Raw genomic sequence first — 23,382 nt, forward strand, 5'->3', positions numbered from 1 at the left:
ATCAGCGGTCTTCATCCCGGGAGTGCTAAATTGGGAGGCGGACTTTCTAAGTCGCCAGGACGTTCATCCGGGGGAATGGTCCCTGCACCCGGACGTTTTTCAACTACTGGTGGACAGGTGGGGTCTTCCAGAAATCGACCTCATGGCGTCCCGGCACAACAACAAGTTGCCGGTGTACGGGTCTCGCACAAGAGACGAAGGGGCGTCTCTGGTGGATGCTCTGTCCGTCCGGTGGACGTTCCGGTTCGCATACCTGTTCCCTCCGGTCTCCCTTCTTCCACGGGTAATCCGGAAATTCAAACAGAAAGGAGGGACGCTCCTGTTGATAGCTCCCGCATGGCCCAGACGGCACTGGTTCTCAGACCTTCAGGGTCTGTCCGTGGACAGTCCTCTGCGGTTGCCGCTACGACTGGACCTTCTGTCTCAGGGTCCTTGCCTTCACCCGGACCTGACTCGGCTGTCTTTGACGGCGTGGCTGTTGAGACGGCCATGCTGAGGTCCCGGGGGTTTTCCAGCTCTGTGGTGCGTACCATGTTACGAGCTCGGAAACCGTCTTCCGCGAGGATATACCATCGCGTGTGGCATACGTTCTTCCAGTGGTGTCGACCGAGAGGTTATGCACCGTGGGAGTTTCGTCTGTCTCGGAGTCTCGCCTTCCTGCAAGTGGGACTAGATCATGGGCTTCGCCTTGCTTCTTTGAAGGTACAGGTTTCGGCCCTATCTGTCTGGTTTCACCGTAGGATTGCTACAATCCCGGATGTGCGCACCTTTATGCAGGGTGTTCTCCGCATTCAGCCGCTCTTTGTTCCACCTGTGGCGCCTTGGGATTTGGCTGTGGTCCTGAGGGCTCTCCAAGGACCGCCGTTTGAACCACTGGGCTCAGTGGATCTTAAATGGCTAACAGCTAAGACTGTTTTCCTTCTGGCCATTGCTTCGGCCAGACGTGTTTCTGAGTTAGGGGCTCTTTCTTGTAGACCCCCTTTCTTGGTTTTTCATGGGAACAGGGCAGTGCTCCGCACTCGGCCCGAGTTTCTTCCCAAAGTTGTTTCCCAGTTTCATGTTAACGAGGAAATAGTTGTTCCGGCCTTTAACTCACCGGGTCTTTCCGTGGGTGAGGCCTCTTTGGATGTGGTGCGGGCCTTAAGGACTTATGTTGACCGCACTTCTTCGTTTAGGAAGTCGGACGCTTTGTTTGTCCTCTATGGCTTCCGTAAAAAGGGTTGGCCTGCTTCAAAGCAAACTTTGGCAGCCTGGATCCGTATGGCCATTTCTGAAGCTTATCTTCATGAAGGCCTACCGGTCCCTCCTTCTCTGAAGGCTCATTCCACTAGGTCTGTGGGTCCTTCGTGGGCAGCTCGACGTGGTGCCTCGGCAGTTCAGATCTGCAAGGCTGCTACGTGGTCCTCTGTCCATACCTTTGTGAGGTATTACAGGTTTGACACCTTCGCCTCTCAGGATGCTTCCTTCGGGCGGCGGATTCTCCTTTCTGCACAGGAGCGTCCCCACCCTTAAAGGATACTGCTTTGGGACATCCCCAAGGTATCCTGTGGATACCCTATGGACCCTGAAGTAGAAAATATGAGATATGTTAAGAACTTACCCTTGTTATCTCTATTTCTACGAAGTCCATAGGGTTCCACAGGACTCCCACCCTGTCGCACCTGTGCTGCAGATGGGCTTTGCTCTGGTCACCGGTTTTCCGTCTCCCTCTGGTGAGAATGTGATTCTTGTATGTGTCCAGATCTTTTTTCTCTCTCTTCCTTCTCCTCCTCCGGCCTAATAACTAACTGAGGTGCCTTGGCTCAGGGGCGGGGTATAGGAGGGGGACCCTAGTGCATCCTGGGAGGCTGAAAAGCTTAACTCTATGGTGCCCAGTGACTGACGTCACACCTATACCCCCAAGGTATCCTGTGGAACCCTATGGACTTCGTAGAAATAGAGATAACAAGGGTAAGTTCTCACCATATCTCATATTTTATGTATTTTCAGGGAAAGGGAGGAGCCGCCACGGTTTGCTCAGCCAGGGACATTTGAATTTGAATACTCCTCAAGATGGAAAGCACTATATGAGATGGAGAAACAGCAGAGAGAGCAGGTTGAAAGAAACATCAGAGAAGCGAAGGAGAAATTGGAGGCTGAGATGGAAGCAGCACGACATGAGCATCAGCTTATGCTCATGAGGCAAGGTGAGAACTGGCAATGTGACCTAATCACAACTGGCATGGGTAGTTATAGTGTGTGTGTGTGTGTGTGTGTGTTAAGGAGTGGCGGTGGTGGAGTATTACACTGATGGTTTATTTCGTGCAAGAATTAAATGGCTGTTGAGAGGCAGGCACATGGGTGCTATACTATATAACTGGCTGAATGTACACTCATGTACAAGAAAAACACACCCGTCTAGTATCTCGTAGGTCCTCCTTCTGATCGGACATCAGCAATACAACGGGGCGTGGACTCCATGAGCACTCTGAAGTGCTGTGTAGATGGTGTACACCCCATGCCTTCTAAATAATGGTTCACAATGCTCTAATAGTCGCCGGTGGTGGAACCTTACCATTGATGGCACGTTGAACTCTAGCCCACGTGTTTTATTGGTTCAAATCCGGCGAACTAGAGGGCCAAAGTCGGAGCAATGCTCCTCCAGCCATAATCTGGTGGCTATGGACCTGTGACGGTGGAGCATTGTCGTGTTGAAAGATCCCGCTCCTACCTGAGTAAATGCGTGACATGAATGGGTGCTACGGACCTGTACAATGGCGCAGTGCTGTATTGAAGGATCCTGCTCTCGTCTGAGTGAATGCATGACAATGATTATATAGCATCTGCCGTTCAGTGATGTCTGCAGATGTATCAAGGGTACTATTATATTAAGTACCCTAACCCCCTCTCCTCTTCCCCCTTCTAACCATAACCCTCCTTTAGTGGTGCCTAACCTTAAACTCCCCCGGTGATGCCTAACACTAAATACCCAGGGGGTGCCTAAACCTAACTCTCCCGGGGTGGTGCACCCCCAGGGGTGCCTAACACTAACCTCCCCCAGGGGTGCCTAAACCTAACCCTCCCAGGGTGGTGCCTAACCCTAAGTCCCCCCCGGGGGGTACCTAAACCTAACCCCCCCCCTTTCTGCTAAGCGCTAACACTGCTCGGCTTACCTTGGTTCGGGAGCCATCCATCTAGATTTCGGCGTCTGGATTCAGATTGGCGTTGTGATTTCGATGCCTGTCTTTAGACCCGCGCCAGGATTTAGACAGATGGCCTTTTGACTGTATCCCTTGAATTACAATGAATGCCAGCTGACGCTGTCCACGATCGTTCAGTTTTCTGCGACCACATCGTAGTCACATGCTGGATGCCTTCTCTAATGTTGCGTAATCGCGGTATACCCTTGAAATTGTACTATATAGACATCTATATTTTCAAGATTGAGTGACCTCTCTCTCTCTCTCTGGCACCTACTAATATGCCTTCTCTGCAATGTATAAAACAGATATCTGCTTATATATAGTAATTGCGAAAGTTTTTAATGCAGGAGTTTGGTGGCATGTACTAGGAATGGAGGCAGCTGTCTCAGTTTTTGTGTTACATGAGTGTATATGCTGTTTATTTTTAAAGAGTAGCTGTTGTCTGCCCAAACTAGAGACAGTAGTTATTTGTCATGAAATACCTTATTGATGTCCTTGGTTCCTACATTATTGTACTCCTTACACATTGTACAGACCTACATATAATGTTGCTTTAGAGGTACTGGATAATAAATGCTGCCTCTACAGCGTGTAGGAGAAAGGTTTGAAGTATGCGTTTTTCTATATTTTGTTACGAAGTCTTCATCTTATGGGGAGATAGAAGTAATGTGTCTCCGCAGAATGTTATTACTATATTGTTAATAACTGTGCTCATTTGTTTATGTACTTTGTAAGGCACAGCAGAACCCTTGCGGCGCCATATAAATAAAAGATAAGATAATGATAAACCATTATTCATGGTGCAAGAAAAAATAAGCAACACCCATTTGCAATATCTTAATATTCATAAATGCGCACAGAAGCATATCACGTAAGTCTATGGCTGGACTGTGCTTAATTGAATCTCCCCCTTAATTTTACTTTTGTACATGGCTCAAAGTTGACATTGAGAAATTGCTGTCTTCCAACATCAGTTCTGGGAGTAGGATGTTCGACTAAACCACTGGAACCACAGTGTATAGTTGTGTGTGCAGGAGCTTGAGCATTATAAGAATCTCAAGTCTAATATCTTCACCTTCTATATCACATACCCGGGAGGAAATCTGTTTTTTCTCTAAAATTGTCAAAAGGAAATTCATTGGGCACGATTCTATTCAACGCGATGTAAATAGCGCCGGGAGTGAGCTCCCGGAGCTATTCAATACACCGCGCTGCCAAGTCCGACTAATGATTTCTTCTCTCATCCCTCCGGGGATGAGAGCAGAAATCCGACAAAAGTCCCGGCGCGAGGCTGTTTTCTGCCCTTCGCGCCTGAAAAACAGCCTCGCGCCGGGAAGTTAGTTCGGGGAATGCCTGTTATCGTGCCTGAATACCCTGTTTAAGGCGCGAGAACGAGACTTCCCCTACCTAACATTGCGATGAATTGAATAGCTCCGGGAGCTATCTCCCGGCGCTATTTACATCGCGTTGAATAGAGTCGCGCCCACAGTGTTAATTATCACAGTGACCAGATGACCTCACTCCGCCTGGCGATAACAGATTTTTGTCCACTGATGTGGAATAGAGGGTGGTTGCTCATCCCTGAGTGACCTGAGTCACCACTCCTAGGGATTCCCTCTCAGTCAATTACCATCTGTAACTAACTGCGTAGTGGATGGGTTACTCGTTTCCACCACCGGGCTCCTACCACTGGCACCTGGAACCAACGGCGAATGTCTGCTTATTTCCACTGGTCCCTCACAATGGCCCAGTCTGCACTGAGTAGCTGGGAAAGGGTTACAGCTTGGAGACATTGGGCTCAATCCAGAACAGTCTGAGAACAGAAGTGAATTCCTGTATTCTGGTGGTCACAGGTGCAAGCAGATGCAGGCATCTTGAAGCAAGTACAGATGTCTTTACAAAGGCTGTAAATCCACAGCATACAAGATATTACTGAAGTTTTCTCCTCAAGATGGTCAGAGAATGTACAGAGCCACATCAGCCCTTTATGTAGTAAGAGGACACAATACAGCAGATTGTAATCCTCCCCATAACTCTAAAACCAGGGAAAATACAACTCCCAGTTTACAGGAATTGGTAAATTGTGTTCTTTCTTTGCTATATCTACCACACAGAATCAAAGTAAGCACAGTGCGCTAAATAAAACATGTTAAAACACATTATTAACACCCTCTGTTCCGTGGCCACCATCTTGACCATGTATGTGGAGAGGGGGAGCCGGCAACTAGACAGACTCTGCCACAGTCTGGTAAAAGACCAACCACAAAATCTTCAGATTAGCAATCCGCAAGATTGACACTTTGTTCACCTTGGGACTCCAGTGTTTTGAGCCAGTCCTCTTCTCTACAGATAGTTGCAAGTCAGATACCTGGGTCAGAGGAACTGCAGATCTGGGCTATATGCTACACCTGACACGTACATATGCTTAAGCCCCTTTCTGCAGATTTTTTACCACAGGCCATCTGACAAAAACCAGATACTGGCTTGGCTAAAAGCCATTCTACCATTGGCTCTCAGGACTTGGAACATCACAAAAAATACCCAGTAGGTGCTATATTCCTGATTAGAGATGCACTATATCATTAATGTCAATACCGCAGCTGCTCTATATCAGAACTCTGCAGTTCCAAAATATCAGTCTTCCAAAAATACTATATAAGAGCTGCGCTGATATGTACATAGAGCAAAAAATATGTACAAGTGCAAAAAAATCATAAAATGTAGGTCTTGGAACAACCCTGTGCATCAAAACAAAACTGGGGAGGAGAAGAGGTGAGTGTGTCGTCATTCAGCCAGTGAGAGCTGTGAGGGGAGAGTCTGGTGTCTCCCGTCAGCTCTCACTGCACATCTGCTTGACAGACATTTAGAAGGATGTATATGTCGTCTTCTATAATTTCCTGTTTTAATTTAAAAGCAAGATCAAATATATTATTGCAGATCTTATGCGACGCCAAGAAGAGCTTCGAAGACTTGAAGAATTAAGGAATCAGGAGCTTCAAAAGCGGAAACAATTTCATATGAGGTAAGATTTTCTGAAATTAAGTAAAGCTGTAAAAGAAGAAATGAAACTAAAGTTACTTTGTTTAGTTTTTTTTTTACCGCTTTCTGTGTGAGACTTTTATTTTGCATGAATTAAAAGTAGCATTATTATTTTAATGTTTTTGTCTGCCTTCCTCAGCTTGATCTGGGATAGATATATAGTTTTGAACTGAAGTGTACTTTTGTTACTGGGGACTTATAATCACAGCCTGCAAAATGTAAATTAGAAGCTGATTGGTGATATATATCTCACATCAAGCTTTGATACATATGCCCCTTAATGTAGGTTTTGTCTTCCTAGAGAGTGTTTTAGAATCTAAAGCTGCCCATCCACTAGGCTATTTTGACAGGCGATTGCACGATAACGTCGTTATCGTGCAATCGCTTGCGAATCAGGCACTTTAAAGTCGGAAACTACCAGCGATGCACGCGCCCGCTGGTTGTTTCAGACATCAATCATCGGGCAAACATGCTGGTCAACCTGACGATAACGTCAGATTCAGCATGTTGCCAGATGATTGATGAGCCTGCACTGAATGACTGCTCGTGCTGTCGTTTCTATGGTCTGCTAGTGGATGGGCAGCTTTACACTACAGCAAGACTACACAAGGTCTACAGTCCTGGCAGGGACCGGACTCAAACCTTCTCTCTAAGGAGACAACCGAAGTGGCTTGAGACACCCCACATTTCGATGAGGTCTCCACTTGCAAACAAGAGTTAAGCTGGGCATCCACTATACAATTTCTGTCAGATATCTGTCCAATCTGGCTGGTTGGAATGAAAACCTGGTAATGTATGGGAGCAGATGACAATCGTCCATTTGCTCACAAACACTGGAAAATAGCCAAAAATGGTTGTTCAGACAAATTGGTAAAAAAAATTTTTTTGTCCTTTTTCCAGTGTTTAAAACCATATGATCGACTGTAATTTGCTCCCATACATTACCAGGTTTTCATTCCAACCAGCCAGATTGGACAGATATCTGACAGAAAATTGTATAGTGGATGCCCAGCTTTAGAAGTTTTGGTGAAGGTTGTAAGAGTTAGAAGATTTGGTGAATATTTTATGACAGACCCCTCAGATGTCAAGGAAACTGTTTACTCTATACTCATTATTCAAATGAAAGAGGCTGCAATGTATTTTTTCCTTCTTCCTCAGCTTTAAGTTTTGCTATGTGATGCCTGGACCACACCAGAAGAGCGGTTTATGGTCCCAGTCAGATTGCATGTATTTTATCCCTTCCTGGGGGAGGATAGACTCTAAAGAGTCTCTGCCTAAGATGGATGCCCCTATAGCATGCAAGTCAATGGCCACTACAATTTCTAGGAGTAGATTTGCTAAAGCTTATAAAAATGAAAAGTAATGTTGCCCATAGCAACCAATCGGGTTCTGTATCATTTTCTTAAAAGCATTAGAGATTTGACAGCTTGAATCTTTTCCTTTTTAGAGGCGTTAGTAAATCTACCCCCTAGTCTTCATGCAGCAATACTCAGAGATGGCTCTGTTTAGAGATGCCAACCCCTGTTTATACATATAGACCCATTTCAGCATAAGCCTAGTCTGAGTAATTTTCAGAAGGGCTGTAGTAAACAAAGATTAAAGATTCATAACTTTGGATGACCATATCATTTAAACTGGCCACACACATGGCGATCTGCACACGATCAGCCGATGTGTATGATTTGTGTACGATCTCCCCCCAGAAGCTCTGCACACGATATGCACACAATTTGGTGTCCAATCTTCAAACGATCTCTCCTGCAGTCAGACTTCCACAGTGCATCGTGTCCTAGATTGTCAGATCTGCCCTACTGCACGGCAGCTCTGACGATGCGATGTGCGATCAGCGGGGAGACGCGCATCGTGATCGTGCATGGGGACTCACTATTTTCTCTGGATTTGCCCATATTTTACACGATCTGTCGTTCCAATGTGTCGTAATCGGCCAGATCGGGTAAAATATTGCTGTGTGGCCAGCATTAAGCATCCAGGACTTAAAGGTCAGCATTTCGGCCTCAGTAGTAAAATCATGATACATGCTCTGGCCTGGGATATCGATGTGAAATATTCTTAAATTCCTGCCATTTGCAGGTAATGTCCCGTTTGGTCCCGAACTTGCTAAGATTATTATTAGGCTACAACGGAGAAAAGCTTTTTACTATATGTGAATACTCACAAGTGCAGACATTATTAGTTCTGGTCTAGCTAGTCTCACCGGCAATACTCAACATCCCATGCCAGGGCAGTAGAAGTGAAAATGTGTTTCGGGGCAACAAGATCTGTCCAAACCTTCAGCTGAAATACTTGATATAGCACCTGTGATGGAGAGTCCTTTTCAGGACTCTGGTTCAGTTCCACAACCGATATCTGGGTGCGAGAAATCATTGTCCAGGGCTTTGTTGTAGATTGACTTTAGGCTATAATCGATCTTCTGATGAACACTTGGTTTTGCCTTGGTGGGCGATATCAGGGTTTTGAAGATTTACTTGAATAGGGCTTCAGAAATGTAAATTACATGTGACGTTTTGGTACTTTGTGATGCTCAAAAATAGAGGCTAGCTTGTGACCAAGCAGACAATTGCAAGATGGATTACTTCAGTAATTTAGCAGGCATATATTACAGCATGGAAAGCTGTTCTGTACATTGTAAAGGCACATTTCACTGCCTTCTAGGCGGTACCACATCGGCCTCGTCTGAGCGGCTTTGTTGGATGTCACCTAGTCATCTTCCCATACATTAACTAGGTTTTGTGGGTTCAATGTTTTTTTTGTGTTTTTTTTTTTGTAACGAGGCGGCACAGCAACTTCAGAATGTTCCCTAACTTATCGGCATTGTTGGGGAGTCCCCAATGGTTCTGGTTTAAGCAAACACTTTATTTTATTTCCACTTGAAGCATTTATGCACTATTATATATTTTTTTTTAAATACAAAGTATTTTATAATTTGAGTAATTCGGTTATCCCGTTTCTCTTTCAGCAAGGCTGGGGAACACTGGACCATGGGGATCACTGGACCATGGGGATTGTAGGTTGGGCCTGGACTTTGCACTTAAATTAAATAGTAGCTTTAAAACCCAAGCTCCTCCCCCCCTGCAATCCCACAATTCCAGTGTTCTTTAAGTGCTTCACGGAGTAGGGCACATATTAGAGGGCTGCTTTGTTGTAGCTTAGGTTTTATTTTTATTTTAAATTTTTTTTATTTTTTAGTTAGGTAAGTGTGCGCTGTTTATAGCAGCGCACAGTCTGAGTACGACGGCTGCGTTTGTGCGCGGGCGCGTGTCGCAGTGACCCCGACAGCACTCCGGTCTCTTGGGAGACCGCCTGGGCCCATGGACTGATGCACGCGGTCACCCTTTTAGAGGGTGATGGCGGAGGGTATGGTCCTGGATGGCAGCTGCCATTTTGAAAACGTGCTTGTTGCAGCATTCCCCTCTCATACAAGAGGGGATGCACGCGCGGACAGGCTGCCCATCAGCAGGGCTGGAACCGGAGTTTACCCTACCCGTGGGTAGTACTCCTGGTCTGCGGAGCATGGAAAAAAAGCGCGGAGCTTCCCACGCTGCACTCCCACCTCCTGTTGCAGCGCAAAATGTCGGCTCTGCCATCAGCAGGTGCACAGACCGTCATCCCTCTGCAGGACCTGCTGGTTTCTCCTGCATGAAACAGGCAGGCTTCAATCTTCTCCCCTGCAGCTCCTGGAAGGCTAAGTACTCACCGTCTGTACTTGAATGACCTGCCTATATGTTAACTGCTTCTGTGTTAGCTACCTATGTCTGCGCAGGGTCAGTCACATGGGTTACCGATTCCAGCTTAACAGGTAATCACACTTGCGGTCTGTTATACTAGTTGCACTGCAGACGGTGTAATGGTTAGCGTAGCGGCCCAGTCGTACTGCAGTCGTGGGTAAATATCCTGCTACGGCCCTAATTGTGTGGAGTTTGGATACCGGGATTTGGTTGTAATTTTAATATTGTTTGCGCTCATGCACAGGGTACCGGCAGTTGCCCTCGGAGGCCTTGTGGGTGTATAGGGCCCAGTGACGCGCACGCATCTGCGGTGCTGCATCCACCGAGGGGGACCTATGTGGGCTCCGGCTTTTGGCAGGTTGGGTACGCCCTAGTGGCGCTGGTTGCAGTATACGAGGACACCAAGTAAACGGCTTGGGTATTCTCTCGTCCATGGCGCAGGCTTCTTTCCCTCTATAGGGTTAAGTACCCAATCACTGTATGTCCCGCTCTGGCTCCATGCTTTACAGCGTGTTTGGCGTCCACATTCTAAAAGGTTCCTACAAGAGACCTTATGGCACAAGATAGTGTCTGGCTCCAGCTCATCCAGTTGTGTGTTCAGACCATTTATATTGCACGCCTTTTCAGGATAACCTCTGCTGTGCGAGGTGCAGGTAGAGGGTGGTGTTGGTGGCGTCTTTCACCTTCCAGGGCTCTATTAGACGTTTGCATGAGATGGAGCTTGCGCAGTTTTGTGCCGTCCCATGGGGTGAGGGCCTATGCCCTTTTTTTCGGCTCATTGATGCTTGGCGCTGCTATCTAGGCAGTTTAGATATGGATTCCCCAGCGGGGGCTGTGGGTCTGGCCAAGCGTTGACGATGGAGTAAAGTTATTACTTTCCCTGCTGTGAATCTCTCCGGTCTCAATAAGGAAAGATAGGAGACACCGGTTTACGAGGTCTCTGTTCCTCGCACATTGCTTCCAACGGACTCTGTATCCGAGTGAAAGCATCTCCCACGATTGTCGCTGCGGTAGCAGTTTAGATCTCCGCACGCCCCCTCCTGTGCAGGGCTCTGCTTCCTTTAGGGATCCACTATCCATTCTGTGCAGGGTTGTCTCCGGTTGTTTTAATAGGTTCTGCGGTCATTATCCAGCCTTGGAAGCCTTGACACTGGTAGCGTGAGCTATGGACGCTTCTGCTGACAAATTTGTTTTGTGGGACCTCATAGTGATTTGCCCTTGGATTCCCTGCTGTCTTGGCATGACATTTCTGGCAGGCTCTGTGTGGGAGGCCAGGCAAGACTGGGCTCAGGTTGCTTACAAATATTCAGCTACGGCCGGTTTCGCTTGTAGGGTACTTTGGCTCTGCGCTTCGCATGCGCATTCCTTACCAAATTTATTTATTAACAGTTTCTTATATAGCGCAGCATATTCCGTTGTGCTTTACAATTGGAGACATAAATAGAACAAAACTGGGTAATAACACAGATATATAGGCAGGATTTGTTCCTTACACTATCTTCCGTTTGGTGAGGAAGTTCATATTGCGCACAGACGTTATAACAATTCGACCCTCTTCGGAGGCTTTGTTTGTGACTGATGCTTCGGCTTTGCAGTTACGGACTTTCCTAGGTTGTTTTAAAATACTTTCGGATCAGTGCTGTATCCCGACTTTTGCAAGGTCTCCCTTGCTTCCTCTTCTGCAACTTCAGTTCTGGGGGTGGCGTCCGACACACCTCTCCAGTGGTGTTTTTCTTGCGGTGGACAGTGAACGGACTCAACCAACCTTGGTCGGGGTGGCGTCAGTCGACCTTGTGGTAACTTTGTTGGGCATGATGGTCTCCACTACGGGACCATTCATTGGACCCAGTTCTACTCGCGGGAGTCCCAGGGGTTAATTCTCCAAACTTGAATGGGTTGCTCTGCATTCCTCTAGTCTCGGTCTTCCGTTCTGTCTGACAGTACTTGTCCCTCTCCATTGGTGGGGGGTTTTCCGTTCTCTAGTTCCAATACTTGCTCCTTCGGGATTGGCTCACTGTGACCACGGCTGCGAGCCTCCTGGGCTGAGGTACCGTGAAATTGCCTTTCAGTTTCGGGGCCTTGGGTCACCGTCCACAACTGCTCGGCTGTTCGATGGACTCGAGCTACAAGCCATAGTCCTAGCTCTATTAGGGGCCCTGTTCGTCATCGGTCAGACAAACAACTTGGCGATGGCATAGGTACGTCTTCCGGCAGGCACAAGAGCTTTCCGCTGGGAGAGCTTTGTTCCCTCGCTCTAAGCGGTGGTCGTACCGGTAGGGAGAAATCTGACAGTGGTCTTCCTACAGTTCAGGTGTGAGGCTTTAGCAGGGGGGGGGGGGGATCACATGGCCTCTCCACGTTTATGGGGCACCACAGTTTGATGTGTGATCCGGTTATGCACTGGATTTTGCCAGTGGCTGCCTTAGCTGTTCCATGGAATTTTTCATCCAAAGCATCTGTTTTTGCCCGCCACACTGTTCCCTCAGGTTTCCAGGAGCATTGAGGCTTCCTGAGTGAGGGTAAACCTAGTGGCTCCAGGCTGGCTGTGCTAGTCATGGTACGCACACATTCTCCCAAGGTCAGTAGGTCCGGGGTAACGTATTCCACTTCGTCCAGACCTGGTGCTACTGGGCCTGTTTCTACATGGTCACTTCCTTGGTTGGTTTTTTTGCGACTGGTCTTCTGTGATTGAGAGTGAGAAAGCTGCAACTTTTTCTCTCTCGTGGTTAGTACTAGGCTGCGTAGTGAGTCCGGACTCCGTTTCCATCTCACGCTTACCTCCGAGCTTGGAAACTCTACCTCTGGTGGTGTAACCGTTACATCAATGTTAATGATACAGGCTTTGGCCCTTTCTCTCACATCCAGTAGCGTTTGGCTCTTCTTCCGAGGGTCCAAACCATTTTTACAAGGTGTTCTGCGTATTTAGCCACAGTTTCATCTGCATGTGGAGCCGTTTGTTGCTTAGAAGCTGGTCTTCCTTATGGCTTATTGCCTTACCTCGGCATAGTTCCGTGTTTGGGGTTGGCAAGCTGCCTTTTTTCTAGGGCGATTTTACAGTTGCTCCGTACAGGTTTTATGTTCAAACCGATACTTGCTTCTGCCATGTACTTACACAGGATATTGGCCTTCTGGTTCTTCTTCCTTCGGCGACATCCCGGGACTGGTATGATCTGGCTCTGCTATTTGGGCTGAGCTCTGCAGATTTCCTTGGATGACACATCTTTGGCATGCCACACTGTTCTCTGCGGGTTCTTTATGACACGTGAGAACATAGTTGGATGGCTACTCAGCAGATTCTTGCGCGTTGGATCCGCTCAGTCATTACTCAAGCCTATTCTGGTGCAGGGCGGTCGGCACCAGACCGGTGTCAGTGCTTTCCGCTAGGGCGGTGGCAGTCTTATGTACAGCAGCACAGGTTCATCGTGCAGCTATCTGGTACCCTGTCAGCACATTTGCAAATTTTTACGTTTCAGATTTTTTGCCTCCGGCGGCACCCACTATGGGCATACAGTTCTCAGGTCAGGAAGCCTTTGCGTTCCCTCCCCTGGGGGCGGCTTTTGAACATCCAATGTTCCAGTGTTCCCCAGCCTTGCTGGAAGAGAAAATAGGATTTTTGGTCAACTTACCGTTGAAGCCTTTTCCCTTAAGCAGGCTGGGGAACACTGCTTTCCCTTCCTCATGCTCAGTCATGTGAGGTGTTTGGGTCTTGACCGATCTTTTCCCTACTGGTTGGTTTGTTACACGGGGTTCCTTCTACTCCCCTTCGGACACTTTTTTTTTTTTTAAAGTAGTACTGGAATTGTGGGACTGCAGGGGGAAAGAGCTTAGAGTTTAAAGCTACAGTTTAATTTAAGTGCCAGCTCCAGCCCCAACCTACAATCCCCATGGTCCAGTGTTCCCCATGGTCCAGTGTTCCCCAGCCTGCTTGAGAGAGGGATTCAACGGGTAAGTTGACCAAAAATCCTATTTTTACTGACTTCTCATGAATTGAATTAAGACATTGCATGATCTATAAGTTTAAATTAATTTTAGACACGAAGAAGAACAGAGACGTCGTGAAGAAGAGATGATACGTCAGCGAGAACAGGAGGAACTTCGGCGACAGGAAAGTTTCAAGTCTGCATACATGGACACAGTAAGTAACAAACAAATTCTTACTTTCATTTACGAACACAAGACAACGTAATTTTTCATTATATAGGATTATCGTCCCCTTTCCTAACTGGTTGTTCTGGGTTTCTTTTCTAAATTTATTTGTTTTATTTCCCAATACAAGTGAAAGGGAATCTTTCTGCCATTATTGTTGGCAATCTATAATACATTAGTTATAAGCGTAACTTCTATCACTGCTGTGTCCTTAACTTGGCAGCAGGTACTAAGGAAGGATTATATGACCGCAGTTTGCGTGGAAAATGTGCGCTCAAAAATTGCTTACCTCCAATTTATCAGACCATCCTTTCCTTGCCAAAGTCCTTCCCCCCTCCCCCCCCCCCCCCCCAAAATTGACTAACTTTACTATTTTGTGTTCATTTTCTTCCCCCCCTAGGACATACCTTGTGTGCTTTATTGCAATCATAGCTAATAAACTGGAAAGTATTTCCCAAAGATGCCTTTTATTTACTGTAACGTCTCCCTTATTCTCTAAATCTGCATTTTAACTGTTTTGGTTTTCGTTGGTAAGAATTAACCTAACTCATCTCTTGCCATGCAAGAGACTTTTAATGGGCTTACAGAATATTTTAGTTTTGGTCCCTGCTATGGAAGTAGACATAATTATTTGCATGAAAATGGATTTATAAGGGTCAATTTCGTTAGATGCGAGGGGGGGGGAGTTGCTGTCCTATTGACATGGAAACTGCAACACTTGCCCAATCTTGATTCGGACTGGTGGATTTTTGTATGCAGACCTAAGGGTCTGTGAACAAAAATCTGAGTCTAGTGTTACTGAAAATGCGGCAGGCATTTGCACTTAACCGTGGATGCCAGAAAGTTGCATGTAGTTGAAAAGACTGCTTAGTGTGTATCATTCTGTACCACGTCCCAACACAATGGGGTCTCTTCAGTTAGAAGCGACTTACACACGTCTGCGAGTTGAGGGCGGCTATATGCTTCACTTATGGTTGCGCCAGACTCGCAGATTTTGTTTGCAGCACCATAGGTCCAGGACAAGATCAGTCTGCAAGGGGGGCTATTGGCTGCATTTCTACGCTGTTACAATGGCAACTCTCCCCCCTCTCATCTAATTGAATTGACCCTACTGTATTTGTGGTAAATGACGATTTAGTTATTGTATGTTACAGCAGACATTTATTCTTTCTATATCAGTTTACACTTAGGACTTTAACAAAAATGTGCAGCCACAGAAAGTATTTCCACGGTTAATTAGTTTTATAGAATTGCATATTACTTTGAGTGACTTTATAAATGCCCTCAGTCAACAAAGGCTGTAGAACTAAGTCATTTAGTTTAACCATTTACTTCTTGTTTGAATATAGCCGCCTTCACATGTATAATTCACTGGTTAAAAATTAGAGGGGGTTCAATTATACTATACTTTATTATTAAGGGCATATTTTTAAAGTAATTTTAAGTCTCTTTGGTATTGCCCAGCCTGTTACTCATATTAAACAACAGCTAAAATAATAATTTCTCTATATTGCGGAGGAAGGTGGGATTTCATGTACAGGTTCGTACACACTGGCCGATCAGGAAAGACAGTACGATTATGACATCGTGATCACCTGTAGTGTCTGCACTGAACGATCGGTCGTTCAGTGCAGGCACTGTCCTTCATTCCTGAACATGCCAATCTGTCGTTATCGGCAGACTGGCCTGCATGTTCAGGTGATGGGCAGTGTTGGAAACGACCAGCGGGAGCTCGCATCGCTGGTTGTTTCCGTCATTATAATGCACGATTACTGAGCGATTGCTCGATTACGATGTCGTAATCGTGCAATTGCTCAGTAATATCGCCCAGTGTGTACGCACCTTTTAGAATGTGGTTTTTTTTTTTGTCTTTTGCTAATTATTTTGAAAACTAAACTCAAATATTATTTGGAAATGGATTTCAGAAATTACTGCTCACATGCTTCTGCTTGTTAGGCCAAAAAAACTTAAATAAAACTAATTTTGATTCATAAATTGTTTCCATTGTTAATGAAAAAGCAGGTGATCATCTTGATTATGTACAATAGAAATTGTCTGTGTCAAGAGAAATTATGTATATATAATGATTGTATTTTTTTTTTGCATAAACGATCATAACTTCCATACCTGTTGAAGTATAGTAAATTTGTTTTTAATTGTCTTTATATTTTTGTGAATTGAGGCCTGCTATGAATAATTCTTTCATGTATTTTTTTTTATAGTGCCAAATAGTTGTAATTGTTTTGCACTTATTATGTTTTTTAGTTAAATTGTTCAATTATTTTTCAATCTGTATCTCAAAATCTGGTATTAGAATGGTCTGCTTGATGAAAGTAAGTAAATTGTGATTACCAGACAATGACATCCAACATTGCATTTTCCAACGTTATTGGGGCACATAAAAACAGGGGTCCTCATTTGTTGCAGTAGGTTTTCTAGTCTTGTACTACCATTTTATGCTTTCACATTCTATGCATTTCATTTAAGACTGTGAAAGCTAGCAAAAAAAAGTAAAGCATACGGTAATTGTTTTAATACTGCGATTTGAAACGGTGGTTAATACCAAAGCTAGAACCACATTTGCTTTTAATTCACCTGCTTGCAACTTTAAGAAAAAAAAACTTTGGGGGGCATTTAGAGTAGGTTTCATTTGCCTTGTCTGGAAGTCTAAGCAGATTAGTGGTTTTCTGAAAATAACATTGTGTGATTTGTGTAGGTACTGTGTAAAGAAAAGAAAAAATGATGCTAATGCTACAATATGACCAGCCTGATAAGTGCTTAAACAGCTTGCACTCATGGTGGAGAGAACCCTTGCTAATGAAGGGGTTATAATTCCATCACCATAGCTTGCAGTAAGTAATGGAAGAGGAGCTTCTGTAGCCAGAGCAGAAACTTGTGTAAAAACTGCAGCCTCGTCAGTTTGTCTATAGTCCGGAACCCGTTATCATACCAGACAGTAATTAGACAATGTCTAGATAGACACCAGTTGTTAGACAGTTAATAGTTAGACAAGGATAAAAGGTCTACACAAACAGAAGTCAGACACACTAAAGTTAGACATGTAAAAACTTCGACAGGTACAAAAGATTGACAGGGTCAAAAGTTTGAAATTAAAAAGATCGACACAAATGATCAACACATTTTATTTATTGTTAGGGTTAGGCACTTACTGGAGGGTTAGGCACTTACTCCCACGGTTAGGGTTAGGCACTTACCCAGATGGTTAGGGTTAGGCACCAAGGGGCGGGTTAGGGTGAAGATTAGAACTAAAAAACAACAACAAAAAATTGTCAGCTTTTTTACCCGGGTTGGCTGTCCTTTTGACCGTCTAACATCTGGTGTCTTTCTCTTATACCACACCTGATAGCAGAAGCTGACAGAAGTCCATCATATTTATGCGTTTTATATTCCTTTTTAATAGGTCAGAAGCAGATCTATTCTTTTATACCAGATTCACTTATGCTGGGCATACACTATACAATTATCAGTCAGACATCTGTCCAATCTGGATGGTTGCAATGAAAATCTGGTAATGTATGGGAGTCAATGACAATCGTCCATTTGCTCACAAACACTGAAAAACAGACAAAAAATGCAATTCAGACAAATTGGTTAAATAAAATGAATTTATCCAATTTGAACAATCATTTTTGTCCAGCACAGGTAGCTGGCAGCTTTAGTTTCTGCAACACAAATCTTGAATGACCTTGTCTCAAATGAGCTCACTTTAGTGATCGCAAGACCATTGGATTTAAAACATGTTCCAGATCAGGTAAATGTTTGTGTGTAAATGTATAATCATTTGTCCATATTGTAAATCGCCTTGGAACTGATTTATGCTTTAAACCCTGTTTTTGTTGTACTGTGAATATTAATTTGAATATCTATACCATCCATTTGCAGATCTTTTTTGCAGTCTCATTTTATTCTAGTAATTTGCATAATTAAATTGAATTAGCCTTTTAGTGTTGCTCTGTCAGTCATATGATCCGTGTCCTATACTTGTGGGTTAACATTACGCTCAAATCACTAGGATGTTTTCAAGAAGCAGGCTCATAATTCCCTTGCAGTTTAATTAGAAATGGTTAATTGTGGATGTCGCACGTTAATTCTGCAGTGTGCGACTGCCCATGTAGACTGTTCTTAGTGGCCGTAAGCAAAGTATTGGAGGCAGTTATATTGTATCAAATAGTTAATTTTTTCAACTTTTGATAATTATGGCCAACTAATGTATTTCTGTAAATAAACATTTGTTTTTTGTTTTTTTTAAAGCATTTTGGGGTTTATTTAGAGTGTCCCCATAGTGATTTATAAGCTTGTACACACACACATATTTGGAGAAAAAACACTTGCAAATCCCATCTGCAAGTTCAAAAAAGCCTTTCCTATCAATACAGCACCTCATCATACATCATTTAACCCATCTTTCTGCTTTTTAAAAATGACAGGGTTTTTTTGGTCATTTTTTCCTATTTAAAAACTTCCTAAATACATTATTCATTGGAAAGGGTGTCCCAGGGATACTGCACTGTGTCCTGCCATTTTTGCTTTAAAATTAGTTTGATTTGTTTCCCCCTACTTTTCACCTAGTTAGGAGCTGCAAACTAAATCCATGTTGACTCCTATTGAGACTTGGTTTAACTCAGATTATTTCTAATTGAATAGAAACCCGCGTTAAGCAGTTTTCAGCCACTTTGCAGCTAATTAAATGGGTCCTTAAGAGTGATAGCTTTGGTTTCCAATACTTTGCTGTGTCTCTCTATACATTATTTCAAGCTCTTCTCTAAGAAAATAACATCTGGCAATTATACCATGTATTGACCTTCATTTAAACAATTCCGGGGCTCCGTTTTCTGCAAAGTAGTCCCAATATCACTGCATAACTTAAATGTCACGCTTCTACAGCACTAACGTGACGGCCAACATTGTGAGTCTCTCAGGAAAATCTGAGTGTGCCTTTCTTATTTTAGAGCCATTAATCTCTGGATACGGGGCACCGATTCTTTTCTGCATGCATACCATTTTGACAATGCCTTTTTAAATCCACTCTGTTTTGTTTTATTTAAACCACAAAGATTGATGCAGCCATTTGCTTAAAACATTTGGCATAGTGGTTGGTATTACTGCTTCCCAGCACTGAAGTCACTGGACTGTATGGAGTTTGTATGTTCTTTCCATGTTCTTTCCATGTTTGTCTGGGTTTACCCCATGTGTCTGGTTTCCCCTCTCAATCCAACAACATACAGTTGGGTTAATTGGCTTCTGCCGAAAAAAAAATGAAACCTCATATGTCCATGTGGTAGGGAATAGAGATTGTAAGCTCCGCTGGGGGCAGGGATTTAAGTGCGTGAAATACACTCTGTAAAGTGCTGCAGACTATGTGTCTGCTATATAAATAACTGGTAAACCTTTTTTTATATATCTATTTGCTGTTGGGTTTAACACGATTACTAAAAGATTCCATGGACACTGAATGAGCAGTAATATAGTACTATAATGCTGCAGACTTTCTCCTCACAGGCTGCTCTATATGGTTCAATGCTATGCCGTGATTGAGCCTCAACTGTCCACGCTTGTTGCTATATTCCCTGCAGTGGGCCATACCGTTATTATATATGCCCATTTGGTGGAGTCCATTTTCAATAATAATAATAAAAAAAAAAAATAACAGACAAAGCAAAATATTATTGTTTCATTAGACTGACTTTATTTGCTGGTGCTGACACACTAATGCTGGCCATACACTACTACGACCAGCATAAGATGAGATTCATCTTACGATTTCCCTTGAACTCCCCGGCAGTCCCGGCCACACGATTGAAGCAAGATCTCACGATACGATCGATCTGCAGTTTAGGAGGGAAGGTCATTGACTGTGAGTAATTGCGGTACTGCCACGATTATTATCGGTCCAACTTGCAGGGGATATTTTCATTTTTAATGAAAAGACCCATGCTATGTACAAAGGGGAACTCGCAGGGACAGTGGTTGCGGTAACCGCTGTCCCTGCGAGTACATCCCCGCCAAATTGTGGAAGTCTCTTACAGAAGTGAAAGACTTCTCCTGTGGAAGCTGACACTGCGCATGTGCACAGCGTCAGCTACTGGAGCCTGCCAGGGGCTGCGAGAGAGAGATCGAAAGATTTCTCTGTTGCTTTGGAGCCCCCCCATAGGCTCAAAGCAGTTTACACCATCTGACCATCCCAACAAAAATTAATCCGTGTGTGTGTATGTGATAAGGAATATAGATTGTTAGCTCCACTGGGGCAGGGACTGATGTGAATGGCCAAATATTCTCTGTAAAGCGCTGCGGAATATCTGTGCGCTATATAAATAACTGATTATAAATGATAAATAAGGGTCAGATCAATAGTTCCCTTTGATAATAATGGGGACTGCGATCTGCAGTGCTAATTAGCGATAAAACTGCAGTTTCTGCATAAGTTTATGTATCAGACAGGTTGATACATATGCCCCATAAATCTGTCTTCATCTTATGACTCCCATGCTTCTTGGGTGTGTGTGACCTCAGCAACACCCCTATATGGACTAGCATGGACACAATGCCAGGCAAAATCTGTTCAGGGCCTTGTTAAGGTTTTGTGCTCCCAGATCTCAATTAGTGACCTTGGTTGGACCCATCTGAGAAGGGTCTGAATATCTGGAGACTGAGGCTCTGGTTTTATTAGGGCTACAATTTGCAGCTTCAGTAGTTTGTGTAACCTTCTCGGTCATGGCTTGGGAGGCAGATGCAGACCTTTTTCAGACCATTTCCTTTTCTGTCTGGAGCTGGATAAGATCATTTGACGGGTCGGAGCAGTGGCTTTATGATGATAAATCTGCCAAGAGCTCAAGTTTCCTAATTTTAGTCCGTTTGCACCATTTGTAAAAAGCAAGGGTGAAGTTTTAAGATGACTGTTCTCTGTCACTTGTGGAGGACAACACTGAGCAAAAATAGACTTGCTCAATAGGGAAACCAGCGCCCAAACTGTCAGGTAAAACGTGTGCATGATGGGCACACTTTCAGCAGATTGTAGTGATGAGGTCTGCCAGACAAGGTATTTATGGCATTCATGTTGAACCACAAGGTGAAATGATTCTATTACAGTATAAGGAATCCACATAAGTTCCTTTTCAACTTTTGACAGTCACTGTCCTGATTGGTTGCAATGCTTCCAGGCATTATAAATAGGTACCTGACTGACCAAGATGGTCCTTATGCACTGACATTTTCAGCATGCCATTTGGTCTGTTGTGGCATCTTACAATAAAAAGGTACCTGTTAACTCAGGGCTTATTACACTATCGCATATTAGCATGACTGGCTTTAATGATGTGGCAGTTGAAACATTGTTTAATTTAAAAAAATTAAATTTGGATCTACTGACACAAGTCTCAATATGGATATTTTTGATCGGTAAGACAAACTGAAGGTAATCGGAGGAAGGAAAATGTAACAGCACTTAAGTTAAAAAAAATATATATATCTTTTTTTTTTTTTTGGTCAATATGTTGTCGATAGACTATAAAACTGTTCACTTTTTGATAAAGCATGCCTTCTCCCCCACAGGTAATTGTTCCAAGGACTTTTCATCACCTAAATCCAACAGCCAACTTGTGTGGTATTCTCACGCAAAGCAAAAATATCAGTAAAAGATGTCCATCTCCTGTAAAAAGAAAAAAATTCCATAGACTAAGGCTGGGTACACCAGAACGATTCCTGGCCGACATATCTCTCCTCGCGTACGACGTAAAATTACATGCTGCCTTTAGCAGCACGATATCTACACAATATCGTCTGATGGACCGTGCAGCACGGCCAACCAAGAGATATAGTAAATGACCCAAGGGAGCGCGCAATTACACTGAACGAACTTCATGATTTGTTGTTCCAATTTGCCTGGAAATGCCAAATCGTGAAGATATCGTTCTAGTATGTACCTGGCCAAAGTCCTGATTATAGGGGATTTATTAGCAGCATGTTAGGTGTTATTCCTTTCCCAAGTGTGTCTTTCAGAAAAAGCGAAGTCTAGCTGGTTACCACATGTCTCTTAACATTGCTATACCTGTGTTTTCCTTTTAAATCTGTGGCTGAGCATTGTACAGAGATTTCAATTCTTGTTCCTTTCATTGCTTACAAATGATGGGGGAGGACACCAGCTGAAACACTTATAAGCATAAGGTTTTTATGGAACATTATTCACAGATAGGTAATGCTACAGATGTATTCACCTTGTCAGACCCAACTGGATAAGTCTTGGTTCCCTCCCACATTTTTTTTATTGCTTTTAACTGAAGTACCCATTGCAACTACAGTACCAGTCAAAAGTTTGGACACACCTTCTCATTCAATGGTTTTTATTTATTTAAATTATTGTCAACATAGTAGATTAATACTGAAGACATAAAAACTATGAAAGAACGCATATGGAATTATGTTGTAAACAAGTGTTAAACAAATCAAAATGTTTTATATTTTAGATTACTCAAAGTAGCCCCCTTTTGCTTGGATGACAGCTTTGCACACTCTTGGCATTCTCTTAATCTGTTTCATGAGGTAGTCTCCTGGAATGGTTTTGAAATAACAGGTGTGCCTTGTCAAGAGTCATTTTGTGGAATTACTTGCCTTCTTAATGTGTTTGAGACCATCAGTTGTGTTGTGCAGAGGTAGGGTTAGTACACAGTGGACACCACTATTTGGCTACTGTTGTAATCCATATTATGGCACCAACCACTCAACTCTGTAAAGAGAAACGACAGTCCATCATTACTTTAAGACATGAAGGTCAGTCGATATGGAAAATTTCAAGAACTTTGAATGTATCCTCAAGTGCAGTTGCAAAAACCATCTAATGCTATGATGAAGCTGGCTTTCTCGAGGACTGCCCTAGGAAAGGAAGACCAAGAGTTACCTCTGCTGCAGAGGATAAGTTCATTAGTTACCAGCCTCAGAAACCACTACTTAACAGCACCTAGTGTTCACTCTAGCTCCGGCGGCAGGCAGGGTGCCGGAGCTAGAGAGGGCAACTTTGTGCACACGGTCGAAAAGGGGGCGTGGCCATAAAAGGGGGCGTGTCTATACGACACGTCCCCTTTTTCATCATACTTGGGGGCATGCCCGGCACTTACGGACATGCCGGGCAGCCCCCAAGCGCTGCAGACAGGGAGAACAGATGCTGGGCGCATGCGCCCGGCGTCTATTCTCCGGCGGTGACCGGGTCACCGCACATTTCTCCACCCGCGGGACACTGCGTCCCGCGGGTGAAGACT

The 23,382-nt window shown here is 44.1% G+C and overlaps 1 protein-coding gene across 3 annotated transcripts in view; it reads left to right on the plus strand.

Annotated features, from left to right (window-relative positions):
- The window catches only part of PSPC1 (paraspeckle component 1), a 107,319-nt gene that overhangs the window by 22,857 nt on the left and 61,080 nt on the right, over positions 1–23,382 (plus strand). For all 3 annotated transcript variants that reach the window (XR_015872878.1, XM_088458554.1, XM_088458555.1), the window contains exons 4-6: positions 1,990–2,186; positions 6,120–6,204; positions 14,000–14,102. Coding sequence is in view for 2 of the 3 variants with exons in the window: in XM_088458554.1 (XP_088314680.1) it covers positions 1,990–2,186; positions 6,120–6,204; positions 14,000–14,102 (385 nt within the window). In the remaining variant the exon portion in view is untranslated. The remainder of the gene's footprint in view (positions 1–1,989; positions 2,187–6,119; positions 6,205–13,999; positions 14,103–23,382) is intronic.

Source organism: Taudactylus pleione, unplaced genomic scaffold, assembly GCF_031769625.1.
Source record: "Taudactylus pleione unplaced genomic scaffold, aTauple2 ptg000842l, whole genome shotgun sequence".
NCBI lineage: Eukaryota > Metazoa > Chordata > Amphibia > Anura > Myobatrachidae > Taudactylus > Taudactylus pleione.